Source organism: Nerophis lumbriciformis, linkage group LG03, assembly GCF_033978685.3.
Source record: "Nerophis lumbriciformis linkage group LG03, RoL_Nlum_v2.1, whole genome shotgun sequence".
Classification (NCBI taxonomy): Eukaryota; Metazoa; Chordata; class Actinopteri; order Syngnathiformes; family Syngnathidae; genus Nerophis; species Nerophis lumbriciformis.
In genome coordinates this window covers 29,200,001-29,216,147 of record NC_084550.2, presented here as the reverse complement: position 1 = coordinate 29,216,147, position 16,147 = coordinate 29,200,001, and the positions used below count along the sequence as shown (strand labels likewise).

At 36.8% G+C, this 16,147-nt stretch overlaps 1 protein-coding gene across 1 annotated transcript; it reads left to right on the top strand.

Moving 5' to 3' along the window:
• The first annotated feature begins 211 nt into the window (after positions 1–211).
• dusp12 (dual specificity phosphatase 12) lies at positions 212–14,819 on the top strand. The gene is made up of 8 exons (XM_061936553.2): positions 212–328; positions 984–1,269; positions 6,362–6,475; positions 8,293–8,411; positions 8,611–8,698; positions 9,945–10,036; positions 11,148–11,227; positions 13,420–14,819. Exons 2-8 carry the CDS (start codon positions 1,016–1,018, stop codon positions 13,567–13,569), a joined length of 897 nt encoding a protein of 298 aa, XP_061792537.2. The 5' UTR covers positions 212–328; positions 984–1,015; the 3' UTR covers positions 13,570–14,819.
• The last annotated feature ends 1,328 nt before the right edge of the window (positions 14,820–16,147 follow it).

Sequence of the window (16,147 nt, the reverse complement as noted above, 5' to 3'; positions counted from 1 at the left end):
AGTTCCAAATGTTATCTTATAACTCTTACCAGCAAGTATTTCCTTGAATAAAAACGACTCATTTCCTGGGGGGAAACTGTAAATAAGAACCATAATAAGGAGCTGGCGGAACTATATATCTACGGTCTATGTGTTAACCCGGACTCATAGAACCTTTGTGCGCGGAACTATATATCTAGGGTCTGTGTGTCTACCCGGACTCCTAGTAAAGACGAGCCAAAGACTTCGACAACACAACAAGTGTTTGCTTGCTTGAAAATATTATTTTAATATAATATTATATTATTTTAATATACAATTATAATTTGAGAAGGTGCTTTCTAACAAGGTGAGTTGTTTTTTGTCGAGTTGACTTATAAATAAATGATAAATGGGTTGTACTTGTATAGCGCTTTTCTACCTTCAAGGTACTCAAAGCGCTTTGACACTACTTCCACATTTACCCATTCACACACACATTCACACACTGATGGAGGGAGCTGCCATGCAAGGCGCTAACCAGCACCCATCAGGAGCAAGGGTGAAGTGTCTTGCTCAGGACACAACGGACATGACGAGGTTGGTACTAGGTGGGGATTGAACCAGGGACCCTCGGGTCGCGCACGGCCACTCTTCCACTGCGCCACGCCGACTTCCTTTAATACACCTTCATTTTGTTATGTTAAGTTAGCACAGTTCGCGCTAACTCACGTCATTATTTACTTGTTGGTCAATAATCTTGATAAATGTATTTTATTAATGTATTTATTTGAATGATGACAATGCATATTCATACACATAGCAACAATGTAAGTATGAGTTAGCACAATAGCTCATTTTAGTAAACGTTCAACAGGTTATGTTACAAAATAATACATAAACCACAAGACATTACAAGCATTTAATATCATTTAGTGAAAATATTCCGAGCAGGATTAGCATGATGAAGTGTGTAAAGGTAGAACTTAGACAGCACTTTAATCAAGACACTCTTCTCCCGCCAGGTCCCACCGTGTGACGTCATCGGCGTGACGTCATGCTTCCGGTGGATCCCGGTGTGTTCATCGGCACGGCGGCTGACCTCCATGATGAGGCAGCCTTGGCCGCTGCCTCCATCACGCACATCCTGTCCGTGGACTCTGTGGACCCTGGACCTGGGCTCTCGGACTACTGCACTAAGTGGGTCAATGTCCTGGACCAGGTGACCTCTGACCTCTTGAGCCACATGGACGCCTGCTTCCTGTTCATCCAGGAAGCAGTGAAGGCAGGCGGCGCCGCACTCGTCCACTGGTAACACATCTGGCATCATTACTGCTGACACATCTGGCATCATTACTGGTGACATATCTGGCATCATTACTGCTGACACATCTGGTATCATTACTGGTAACACATCTGGCATCATTACTGGTGACACATCTGGCATCATTACTGCTAACACATCTGGCATCATTACTGCTAACACATCTGGCATCATTACTGCTAACACATCTGGCATCATTACTGGTGACACATCTGGCATCATTACTGCTAACACATCTGGCATCATTACTGGTGACACATCTGGCATCATTACTCCTAACACATCTGGCATCATTACTGGTGACACATCTGGCATCATTACTGGTAACACATCTGGCATCATTACTGGTGACACATCTGGCATCATTACTGCTAACACATCTGGCATCATTACTGCTAACACATCTGGCATCATTACTGGTGACACATCTGGCATCATTACTGGTGACACATCTGGCATCATTACTGCTAACACATCTGGCATCATTACTGGTGACACATCTGGCATCATTACTGCTGACACATCTGGCATCATTACTGGTGACACATCTGGCATCATTACTGGTAACACATCTGGCATCATTACTGGTGACACATCCGGCATCATTACTGCTAACACATCTGGCATCATTACTGGTGACACATCTGGAATCATTACTGCTGACACATCTGGCATCATTACTGCTAGCACATCTGGCATCATTACTGGTAACACATCTGGCATCATTACTGGTGACACATCTGGAATCATTACTGGTAACACATCTGGCATCATTACTGGTGACACATCTGGCATCATTACTGGTGACACATCTGGCATCATTACTGCTAACACATCTGGCATCATTACTGCTAACACATCTGGCATCATTACTGGTGACACATCTGGCATCATTACTGGTGACACATCTGGCATCATTACTGCTAACACATCTGGCATCATTACTGGTGACACATCTGGCATCATTACTGCTGACACATCTGGCATCATTACTGGTGACACATCTGGCATCATTACTGGTAACACATCTGGCATCATTACTGGTGACACATCCGGCATCATTACTGCTAACACATCTGGCATCATTACTGGTGACACATCTGGAATCATTACTGCTGACACATCTGGCATCATTACTGCTAACACATCTGGCATCATTACTGGTAACACATCTGGCATCATTACTGGTGACACATCCGGCATCATTACTGCTAACACATCTGGCATCATTACTGGTGACACATCTGGAATCATTACTGCTGACACATCCGGCATCATTACTGCTAACACATCTGGCATCATTACTGGTGACACATCCGGCATCATTACTGCTAACACATCTGGCATCATTACTGGTGACACATCTGGCATCATTACTGCTGACACATCTGGCATCATTACTGGTGACACATCCGGCATCATTACTGCTAACACATCTGGCATCATTACTGGTGACACATCTGGCATCATTACTGCTGACACATCCGGCATCATTACTGCTAACACATCTGGCATCATTACTGCTGACACATCTGGCATCATTACTGCTGACACATCTGGCATCATTACTGGTAACACACCTGGCCTAATGACATGAAACATGCCTATCCAGCACAGGTGTTAACATTCCTACAACAATAGTATAAAATATAGATATAAAATATATAAGTTGACTGCATTGCTGTGTGATGTTTTAATGGAAGTTGAAACTCTGAGACTACAAGGTCAACAGCAAGGTAACGACAGGTGTTATTTTCAGCTTCATCACAATTATTATTTCTAACAATTCTATGGAGTGAAATTACTGGAAAAACTCCACAAAGTCAAAAAAAGGTTTCACAAATGCAAAACAAAATCATTTTTGGGTTTTTGAAACATTTTTCTGAGTTTGTGAATTGTTTTTTTTTTGAGTTTGGAGTTTTGGCAGCAATTTCACAAACTCAAAAATGTTTCACAATTGGAAAACATTTTTCTTTGAGTTTGTGGAATTTTGGCCGTAATTTCACAAACTCAAAAAAATGTTTCACTAATGCTAAAAAAAAAATGTTTGTTAAACGTTTTGTTAGTTTGTGGGGAAAAAAAATGTAATTTGTGGAACATTTTTTTTGAGTTTGTGGAATTTTGGCAGTAATTTCACAAACTAAATAATTTTTTTCACAAATGCAAAAAAAAAAAAGTTAAACATTTTTGAGTTTGTGCAGTAATTTCACAAACTCAAAAATGTTTCACAATTGGAAACAAATGTTTGTGAAACACTTAAGTTTGTGAAACATTTTTTTGAGTTTACGGAATTTTTGCAGTAATTTCCCAAATTCAAAACAAATTTTCACAAATGCAGAAAAAAATGTTTGTTAAATATTTTTTTAGTTTGAGGAAACATTTTTTTGAGTTTGTGAAATTTTTTCGGAGTTTGTGAAACATTTTTCGGAGTTTGTGAAACATGTTTCTGAATTTGTGGAGTTTTGGCAGTAATTTCACACACTCAAAAATGTTTCACAATTGGGAAAAAAAATTGTGTAACCTTTTTTTAGTTTGTGAAACATTTTTTGAGTTTGTGGAATTTTGGCAGTAATTTCACAAACTCCAAAAAAAAGTTTCACAAATGCAAAAAAAAAAAAGTTTGTTAAACATTTTTTTAGTTTGTTGAACAATTTTTTTCAGTTTGAGAAATAACATTTTTTTTGAGTTTGTAAAACATTTCTGAGTTTGTGGAGTTTTGGCAGTAATTTCCCAAACTCAAAAATGTTTCAAAATTGGAAAAAAAAATGTTTGTGAAACCTTGTTTTAGTTTGTGAAACATTTTTTTGAGTTTGTGGAATTTTGGCAGTAATTTCAGAAACTCAGAAAAATGTTTCACAAATGCAAAAAAAAAATGTTTGTTAATCATTTTTTTAGTTTGTGGAACATTTTTTTTGAGTTTGTGAAACATTTTTGAGTTGGAGTTTTGGCGGTAATTTCACAAACTCAAAAATGTTTCACAATTGGAAAAAATATTTGTGAAACATTTTTAAGTTTGTGAAACATTTTTTTGAGTTTGTGGAATTTTGACAGTAATTTCACAAACTCAAAAAAAAAATTCACAAATGCAAAAAACATGTTTGTTAAACATTTTTTTAGTTTGTTGAACAATTTTTTTTAGTTTGAGAAGTAACATTTTTTTTGAGTTTGTAAAACATTTTTGAGTTTGTGGAGTTTTGGCAGTAATTTCCCAAACTCAAAAAAGTTTCAGAATTGGAAAAAAAAAATGTTTGTGAAACCTTGTTTTAGTTTTTGAAACATTTTTTTGAGTTTGTGGAATTTTAGCAGTAATTTCACAAACTCAGAAAAATGTTTCACAAATGCAAAAAAAAAATGTTTGTTAAACATTTTTTTAGTTTGTGGAACATTTTTTTTGAGTTTGTGAAACATTTTTGAGTTGGAGTTTTGGCGGTAATTTCACAAACTCAAAAATGTTTCACAATTGGAAAAAATATTTGTGAAACATTTTTAAGTTTGTGAAACATTTTTTTGAGTTTGTGGAATTTTGGCAGTAATTTCACAAACTCAAAAAAAAAATTCACAAATGCAAAAAACATGTTTGTTAAACATTTTTTTAGTTTGTGGAACAATTTTTTTTAGTTTATGGAACATTTTTTGAGTTTGTGAAACATTTTTGAGTTTGAGTTTTGGCAGTAATTTCACAAACTCAAAAATGTTTCACAATTGTAAAAAAAAATGTTTGAAACATTTTTGAGTTTGTGAAACATTTTTTTGAGTTTGTGGAATGTTTGCAGTAATTTCACAAATTCCAAAAAATGTTAGTTAAACATTTTTTTAGTTTGAAGAACATTTTTTTTGAGTTTATGAAACATTTTTGAGTTTGAGTTTTGGCAGTAATTTCACAAACTCAAAAAAAATGTTCACAAATGCAAAATACATATTTGTTAAACATTTTTTTAGTTTGTGGAACAATTTTTTTAGTTTATGGAACATTTTTTGAGTTTGTGAAACATTTTTGAGTTTGAGTTTTGACAGTAATTTCACAAACTCAAAAATGTTTCACAATTGTAAAAAAAAAAATGTTTGTGAAACATTTTTGAGTTTGTGAAACAGTTTTAAGTTTGTGAAACATTTTTTTGAGTTTGTGGAATTTTGGCAGAAATTTCAAACCAAAAAGAAATTCACAAATGCAAAAAACATGTTTGTTAAACGTTTCTTTAGTTTGAGGAACATTTTTTTTGAGTTTGTGAAACAGTTTTCTGATTTTGTGAAACATGTTTTTGAGTTTGTGAAACATTTTTGAGTTTGTGGAGTTTTGGCAGTAATTTCACAAACTCGAAAATGTTTCACAAATGGAAAAAAATGTTTGTGAAACCTTGTTTTAGTTTGTGAAACATGTTTGGAGTTGGTGGAATTTTGGCCGTAATTAAACAAACTCAAAAAAATGTTTCACAAATGCAAAAAAAAAAGTTTAAACATTTTTTTGAGTTTGTGAAACTTTTTTGAGTTTGTGGAATTTTGGCAGTAATTTCACAAACTTTACATTTTTTTTCACGAATGCAAAAAAAATATTTGTTAAAAATGTTTAATTTTGCCAAACATTTTTTTTGAGTTTGTGGAGTTTTGGCAGTAATTCACTCCATAGAATTCATAATTGATTTAAAAATGTTTTATCATAAAATAAAAATCAATTTGTCCTGTCCAGCCACTTAAGAAGTGTTGGATATTTCTCTTATCTTATTTATATTTGACTTTATTCAATGTTTGGCTAGAATTTTATTCAACAAAACCAGTTTTATTTGAAGTAATATAAACATTGATCACAGCTGTTTATCTATGTAATGGAGGAATGTAGTTCATCACAGAACTGGCATCCAATGTTATTATAAAAGTATTGATTTTGAGTCAAGAATGGATTGTGAATGAAATGGTTAGCCCAAGAATGTAGTTGAATGGTTTGGTTGTCAAACATTCACAGCACTGCTTTTCGCATTTGAATAATGCTCATGCCAACTATTATTTAGTGATTGGTCACAGCCTGAAGTCGAGTGGGAGGAGCTTGAGTTCATGTGTAAACACACCTGCTGTGTTTGGTTTCAGCCAGGCTGGACGCAGTCGCAGTGCCACCATTGTGACCGCTTACCTGATGAAGACATACCAGCTGGACTTTGTGGAGGCTTACTGCAGACTGAAGACTGTCAAGCAGGATGTGCAGTAAGTCTGTTTGTATACACATAGTACGACTAGTGTCCACTTTGTCTTCATAGTACCACTAATACTTCTATGGTCTGGACTATAGAGCACACCGGTATATAAGCTGCACACACTACATTTTACAAGAAAAAATTATATTTCCTCATATAAGCCGCACCAGACTATAAGTGGCAGATATATATGTTGTCCATCCATCCATTTACTACCGCTTATTCCCATTTGGGGTCGCGGGGGGCGCTGGAGCCTATCTCAGCTACAATCGGGCCGAAGGCGGGGTACACCCTGGACAAGTCGCCACCTCATCGCAGGGCCAACACAGATCGACAGACAACATTCATATATGTTGTGAAATGACTTATTTACACAGAAATATTTTGTAAAAGATTGTTTACATACCTTAATTGTTTCCAAACGGTGTCTGTAACAGGGCAGTAAAACAGCTGATCAAACAAAACAGAAATCATGGTCATGGACCCACTAGCTGCGCAAGCTAGCTCCAATCAGCTAAACAGACTCAATAACTCCACGCTGACATTTTGGTGAATTTACTGAGGAATTTGTGAAAGTGAAACTATATAAAAATAATGCCATTGTAAGTTAATAATACTAACACAGACACTCGTAATTGTGTTAGCATATTAGCTAATGCTAATGACGCCAGCTTGATTACATTATGATAGCATGTACAAATATGCATGAAAACACTCCTACAGACATCACACATGGGTAGGGATGATGTTTGATAAGAAACGATCGAGTTCGAGCCCATTATCGAATCGTCTTATCCAACCGATTCCTTATCGAATCCAGATAGGTTGTTGTATATGGAAAAAATATTTGGTTTAACAAAAGCTCACTTTTATTTCATAAGAAAAAAATAAAATAAATACATATTGACTGTTACCCCCCTAAAAAAATAAAATAAATACATATTGACTGTTGTTACCCAAAGTATATTATATATGGAAAAAAACACAATATTTGGTTTAACAAAAGCTCACTTTTATTTCATAAGAAAAAAATAAAATAAATAAATATTGACTGTTACCCCCCTAAAAAAAAAAAAAATAAATACATATTGACTGTTGTTACCCAAAGTATATTAAGTGGGATTTTTCAGAAAAACACATATATACAGTAACACAAAAACAACCTGTCTGTGATCACTAAAGGTGAATAGCCATGCCTTGAGGCGTTTTTTCCGGTCCATTATTTTTGCTGCCTGTGGGACAGCAGTCATTAGACTGAGCTACGTCATTTCCTGTGATGTCCCACAGGGCATTTCTTGTGGGACGGGATTCGTTCCCAGGGATTCGAATAAAGAACCAACTCTTTTTCTTTACTATAGTGGCATCGATAACGGTAACCGGTTCTCAAAAAGGGGTTCGAGTCCTTGGAATCGGTTATTTTCTTATCGAACAACCCGGGAGAACCGGTTTCGAACATCATCCCTACACATGGGACGCTTTAGTCAGTAAGAACTGTTTTAGTTATATTGTAAAACTTGCAAACGTTGCTCGGTGTGATGAATGAAGAGTAGAAATGCCATGGACGGTTTTACTTTTGGTTGAAGGTATTAAAATAGGAAGTACATTTTGAGTGAGCAAGCTCGTCCAAAAGATGGCGCCATAGCAGAAACAAAAACAACATATTCAGTGTATTTGCTTTTTATCTATTTCAACTATTTGCATTATGGCCGTCAGCAAGGGAAAATCTGTCATATTGCTGCACCGTTTTATAAGCCGCAGGGTTCCAAGTGTGGGGGAAAAAAGGTAGCGGCTTATCGGCCGGAATTGAGGCTATGTGGTGTGTTTCAGGGTGAACAGTGGCTTTGAGGAGCAGCTGTGTCTCTACCAGTCCATGTGTTGTGAAATGGACACCTGCAGTCCACTTTATAAACAATACAGACTCACCAAGATCACACAGAAATATCCTGGTCAGTACAAGTCCTGTTTGGAAGATGCTTGTTCCTCCAACTGTCTTCATACATGCTGCGCGCGTGTGTGTGTGTGTGTGTGTGTGTGTGTGTGTGTGTGTGTGTGTGTGTGTGTGTGTGTGTGTGTGTGTGTGTGTGTGTGTGTGTGTGTGTGTGTGTGTGTGTGTGTGTGTGTGTGTGCGTGTGTGTGTGTGCGCAGAGATGCAGCAGGTACCCAGGGAGGTGTTTGCAGCAGACCCCGCCCACTGCAGCTCTTCTGAAGCCTCCTATCGATGCAGGAAGTGCAGGTGAGTCACATGGTACTATTAGGACTGTCTTCATCTAGTTGGAAGGTTCTAGGAGTCAGACATCAAACCCCCCCTAAAGGGGCGGAGTTAAGGTCCGTTATGTGTGTATATAAATATGTATATATAGTGGTGGTCAAAAGTGTACATAGACTTGTAAAGAACATCATGTCATGGCTGTCTTGACTTTACAATTATTATTATTTTTTTGTGATGTAGTGATTGGAGCACATACTTGTTGGTCACAAAAAACATTCATGAAGTTTGCTTCTTTTATGAATTTATTATGGCTCTACTGAAAATGTGTGGGTCAAAAGTATACATACAGCAATGTTAATATTTGCTTACATGTCCCTTGGCAAGTTTACCTGCAATAAGGCGCTTTTGGTAGCCATCCACAAGCTTCTGCTTGACCACTTGACCACTAAATTGCTGCAGTTCAGCTAAATGTGTTGCCTTTCTGACATGGACTTGTTTCTTCAGCATTGTCCACACCTTTAAGTCAGGACTTTGGGAAGGCCATTCTAAAACCTTCATTCTAGCCTGATTTAGCCATTCCTTTACCACTTGTGGGGTCATTGTCCTGTTGGAACACCCAACTGCGCCCAAGACCCAACCTCCGGGCTGATGATTTTAGCTTGTCCTGAACAATTTGGAGCTAATCCTCCTTTTTCATTGTCCCATTTAAAGCAGCAGTTCCATTGGCAGCAAAACAGGCCCAGAGCATAATACTACCACCACCATGCTTGACGGTAGGCGTGGTGTTCCTGGGATTAAAGGCCTCACCTTTTCTCCTCCAAACATATTGCTGGGTATTGTGGCCAAACAGCTCACTTTTTGTTTCATCTGACCACAGAACTTTCCTCCAGAAGGTCTTATCTTTGTCCATGTGATGTCAGATGAAATTGATCATGTATGTTGCTGTATGTATACTTTTGACCCTCACATTTTCAGTAGAGCCATAATAAATTCATAAAAGAAGCAAACTTCATGAATGTTTTTTGTGACCAACAAGTATGTGCTCCAATCACTACATCACAAAAAAATAAGGGTTGTAAAAACTCAAAACAGCCCAAGTTACATCACCTCAATCCTTCCTCTTACTGCATGATCTCACCTGTCCTTCCTCTTACTGCATGGTCTCACCTGTGCTGTCCTCTTACTGCATGGTCTCACCTGTGCTGTCCTCTTACTGCATGCTCTCACCTGTGCTGTCCTCTTACTGCATGCTCTCACCTGTGCTGTGCAGAAGAAGTCTGTTCCGCAGCTGCAGCCTCCTCAGTCACCCAGTGGGAGAAGGAGCGTCCGCCTTCGCCCACAAGAAGTCCAGTACTGTGCCAGGTAGGAACACCTGCCTGTCTCAATACTAAATGATGTTTAAACCCTGGTTGCATTATCACCTATTTTCTAAATAATTGTTGCCTGGCAGCTTTGTTTTTGCAGTTTATGTTGCACTGTACAGGAAGTCACTGTGTCAGCTGCTTAGTGATGAGGATTGATTGTGTTTATTCACCAGTCTAGTCTGAAACACTAATTTATTGACAGAACATTCCAGTTATGTGAAACTGGAAACAAATCATTGTTTATTTTTTATTTTACAAGACATTATTTCCATATACGATTTTGAGTTTAAATCAAATTTGGCCCACACAATGTTATTTTTTTTTTACAACAAACCAAAACATAACTTTAATCATACTATTTCCAAACACAATAAGAACATTTGTCATCATCATCGTTTCCCAGCTGCTCCACATCACTTGGATTCACTTTCTTTATCATCTTCAATGTCAGAATTATCATAATTATCTAAGTTTTTTTTGTATGTGATTTATTTTTCTCTCTCGTAGAAATCAGAAAGCTACAGTTTATTATCACCACTAAATAATTCAGCAAATTGTATATGTATATTTCACCTCTACATATACCATATTGGATCATGTAAACATTATATGAAGACTGTATGTTGCTTGATGGTATTTATAATGCAATAAAATTACAATTGACTAATTTTATACCTGCTACACACTTTCAACACAGTTTCAATATGAAATATGAAGTAATTTCACATTGCATCGATAGATTAACTGTTCATATAAATGCCTCAGTAAAAAAATATATAATTCTTTCCCCTCATCCTTTTCAAATTTGACAAAGTTTCTCTTCAAGAATCAGATGTTTCTCTTTTCTTCTTTGTGGTAATCTTGCAGGATCACTGACAGCCTCTAATAAGTCAACTACTGCCTCCATGTGGACGTTACCTGTACTGCATGCGCCTGTTCTGATACTCTAGCTTCTTAGGAGTAAACTAATTACACTGAAGACGTAGAGGGCTCTAAAACTGTTGTAACACTTATGATTGATGTGCAGTTATAGGGTTAATATGTCAAGTAGCCATGTTTGCACATGCATAACATGATGATGGAACACTCTTTTCGTGTTCTTTGTGTAGGAGGAGTAGAGTGTACCTCATACTTTATTGAACCAGTGCAGTGGATGGAACAAGCTTTGCTCGGTGTGATGGACGGACAGGTACACACACACACACACACACACACACACACACACACACACACACACACACACACACACACACACACACACTCTTGTATTTCTTACCTTCTTGAGACCTGAGAAAAGTGCCTCCCTCTTTAGGACCAGCCTTTCTAGATGTATAAAGAAGTGTATTTACAACATTAATAATATATACATACTATGCACATATAAAAAAGCTTGTTGTGAAAAATGAGTTGGAATTTCACAAGAAAAAGGTCACAATTTCACAAGAAAAACTTAGAATTTTGGCAGTATTATAATAAAAGTCGTCATTTTACTCAACGCAAGTGAAAATTTGACAAGAAAAACTGAACATTTGTGCAATATTGTGATAAAAGTTGGAATTTTACTCAATAACAGTCGCAATTTTACAAGAAAAAGCTTAACATTTTGGCAATTTTATGAAAAGAGTCGTCATTTTACTCGGAAAAAGTCACAATTTTATAAGAAAACTTTAAAAATGTTTGCAAAATTTGTAATGATAATTGGACTTTTACTTGGCAAAACTATGACAAAAGTCATAATTTTACTCAAAAAAATTTCACTATTTCACAAGAACAACAAAAACATTGGCAATATTGTGATACAAGTCAGAATATTATAAGACAAATGTCACCATTTTGCATTAAAAAGTAATAATTTTACAAGAAAATATTGCAATATTACAGAAACAGAAAGAATATGAGAAATTGTTCCCAATTTTATAAGAAAAAAGTCGACACATTGTGAGAAAAAGACTGCTTTTACAAGAAAATATTGCAATATTACAGAAACAGAAAGAATATGAGAAATTGTTCCCAATTTTATAAGAAAAAAGTCGACACATTGTGAGAAAAAGACTGCTTTTAGTTTATATATTTCTTGGGGAATTTTTTTGTTTTTTTATTTTACTTCAAGTTATTACAGTATGTCTCTATATACATATTTATTTTATTTTTTTATTTTATTTATTTTTTTGGCCAAAGAGGGCACATTTTCAATGTCTTACACACACTTGTTATTTCATATGTTGACCAGAGGGGGAGCACTTTTAAAAGCGACACACAGTCAATGTGAAAAATCCCTCCTTTTTTGGGACCACCCTCATGTTGACCAGCAGGGGTGCAAATGAGACATTGTCTATTAGATGCAATGTTATTGATTTATGTCATCACTTGTTCACACCTCCTCATATGGAAGATACTTTTCTTTCTTCATGTCTAAAGAAGGGGAGAAATACACACACACACACACACACACACACACCATTCCCCAGTAGGAAATGATCAGTGTCAAAGTGTAATTGTCACAGATCATTGAAGTGTAACAGACATTCTCCATGGTCAGTGTGTGTAGAAAGGAGGTGCAGACATAAATAGCTGTGAGAGAGGACATGTTTGTAAACGTATAAGGAGTGTCAAAAATACAAATATTAGACATATTGTCGATTCAGCAATATCATTTTATAATGTTGTAGCTGCTGAATGACTTAAGAGGGTGATTAAAACCATTCAATAGACACGTTTTGGTGTGTGATTAGACTTAGACTTAGACCAACTTTAATGATCCACAAGGGAAATTGTTCAACACAGTAGCTCACTTACAAAGGATGGAAAGGGTAAGGATGGAAAAGATAATGCAGGTATTAAGTAGACTAAAAATGTACCATAGTAGCAACATAAAATATAGCATATATGTAATATTTACATATTATATATACATTATGTAATTTATATTGATATATTATTATACTATATTATATTTGTATATAATATATATAACAAATCCCAATTAGCATGTACAATATTACAGTATATGTAACAGCTGCAGCGTTTCTTTGTTTTTATGAAAAAAGACTTCTTGCAATATGCATTTCCTTGGGTTTGGAACATTTCCGCGCACGCTCACAGTTGGTGTCAGCATCTGCCATGAGTGCACCTGCAGCACTCTAAACAAGCGAGTTCTGTTCAGGGACATTTGAACCGATACAGTACCAATTCCTGGTAACCAATTTTCTGTACTTTTTTATTGCGTGTTAATTGTTTGATCATAACATTTTATATTTGATTGTAACATTCATCTTAGTTGTGCTTTTCAATTACCAAATTTGGAGGTGTTGACTTCGTCATGTAAAGTCACTAATGCTAATACTAGCATGTGTGTGGCTAATCCAGTCTGTGTGTGTGCAGCTGCTGTGTCCCAAGTGTGGATCCAAGCTGGGCTCCTTCAGCTGGTGTGGAGACCAGTGCTCATGTGGCCGCTGGGTCACGCCCTCCTTCCAGCTGCACCGCAACCGAGTGGACGAGATCCGCCTTCTCACCATCCGTGGCGTCCTTTGAGGTTGGACTAGATCAGCATCCTTTGAGGTTGGACTAGATTAGCATCGCTGTTTAAAGTCACCAAAGGTGCGAGTCTTTGGGCACCTAACCCTTCCATCCCCTTCCTGGGATGACCAGTCAATTCAGAATCCATTCAAGCCCATTCTCGCTATGCATTATTTTATATAACCTATTTTCCCGACTATAGACCATACCGGTATTTAAGTCAACTAAGTATTTTCCATATATTAACCACACCGGACTATAAGTTGCAGATATATATGTTGTGAAATGACTTATTTACACAGAAATATTCTGTAAATGTTTATTCGGTGTCTGTAGAAATGTTTTAGTTATATTGTAAAACTTACAAACGTTGCTTGGAGTGATGAACGAAGAATCCATTCGAGTAGAAACGCCATGGACGGTTAGACGGAACGGCACTTGTACTTCCGGTTCAACGGAATCTGAGCTGAGGATGTGGTTGTGGCTTTGATATGATTGATTGATTGATTGATTGAACGCTTTAAACAGCAGGAATTCACATTCACCCAGCAACCTCGTCCAAAAGATGGCGCTGTAGCACAAACAGTAACACACCATTGTAGTGTTTCCGCATGTGTGTAGTAAAAATGTTGTGCTTCATGGCCGTAAGCGAAGAAAGATTGCTTAAATGAGCCGCACTGTTTTAGAAGCCGCGGGGTTCAAAGCGGAGCAGTGGTTTATAGTCCGGAATTTACTGTGGTATAATACATAATTGACAAATAATACAGGATGATGGAAGGTTTTGATTTAATAAGTTAGATATATAGATAGATAGATAGTACTTTATTATCTATCTATCTATCTATCTATCTATCTATCTATCTATCTATCTATCTATCTAACGTATTAAATTAAAGATCATGTATTTCTGAATAATCATCATCAGACCTGTAGCGGTGCAGGTGTTTGTAAGCTGCAGGGTTCAAAGCGTAGGGAAAAAGTAGCGGCTTATAGTCCAGAAAATACAGTAATAATTAGAGAGAAACCTTTTCAAAATATCGTGTAGATGGCCTAAAACTGCTTTAAAAAATGTATTCTGATTAAAACTTTTTTTTTTTAAATAGATGATTGAAAATAAGGAGTGTGTTTGAATAAGAATGGCGATTCAGATGTGAATCTAGTTTTCTTATGCAGCCCTAAAAGTCGCCCATTTTTCATGGACATGGAGACATAACAGACCCAAATGTCATTGACACATTATTGTAAATAAAACATTGTGTTTCTTACTTTTGCACTCAAAAAGTGTTTTTCCTTCAACTTTTCTGCCAGCATGATGAAATATTTGATGTCCCCTCAGCATTGAAATAATAATAATGCTGCTGCTGCCAGCGTCTATCATCCTCACATTCATGCTTATTCAGCACACCCAGACTGGTATGTACTCATCTTTGTACTGGTGCTCTTTGACACCATGCCTGACTACAATACTGCACTTAAGTCTCTTCCTCTCTACCATGTAGAAATAAACATGTCTGATCACTTCTATGGAAGTCTATTTTTAAAGTGATGTTTCAATCACTGTCATGCCTTTTGCAGCCAGGTGGGGTCGCTGTTCTCCCACTAGTATTCCAATAGTTTATTGAAAGGTACAACTATTTATACTGTACTAAACATTTTACCCTCCTCAGCAACGTCATATCTTAAAATACAATTATTCTCACTTCCTGTTTACGATCATTTGTCTTTTTCACCTGCTGATACTGTCAGAATAATTGTATCTAAGTTATCACAAAACTTTGTGTTACATTGAGTTCAGCTCGCCCTGCGAGAGGACAAAAGCTGTCTTTGATCCTACCATGAAGAAGGCTTGTAAAACTCCACTGTGTAGGATGGGAAGCAACATGAAGGAGTTCTGTTTCTTTGATGTATTGTAATCCACAGAAAGATATTGTCTTGACACGAGAACTACAAAGCGGAGAGGAGGCAGGGCCTGACTCCCCTCCAGGGACCCCTTCTTTGAAGTGTTTTACAACCGTTTCTTTGAACTGTTTTGTAATCAAAGGCGATGGCTGTTTACGACCCCCATACCTTTATAAACAGCTGTTGCCATGTAATCAGGGAAAATCCAAATAAAAGGAGGCGTACAATCTTTCGTCAGAGCGTGGAGACACTGTACAAGGGTACAGGTGTACGCGGTTCTACTCAATTGAGCCAAAATTAATTCTGTCTCTGTTTAATTCCTTGCTTCTTGTCTTGTTTAATATATGTCATCAGTGTTTGAACCTGACACATACTGTTTTCTCAGGGCATGGAAAAGTCACAGGTATGCGCTCTCTTCTCGAGTTGTCTTTTTTCCCAACTTTGTGAGCCGTGCTTGAATGCATCACTGTAGCCCACTCACTAATCACCAGCAGACTTACTTGGTTGCACAAGTTGCTTTGCTTTATGTGGAGGTCTGCTTCCCCCATTGGGAAGTATGACATAAAAAGTTGAGTTTATAAAATTGTGATTTAAATAGACATAATTATGAGTAAATAAGTAAATAATGAGATAAAGTGAAAATTATGAGATAAAAATTCATATTTATGAGAAAAGTCATAATTATGTGATAAGA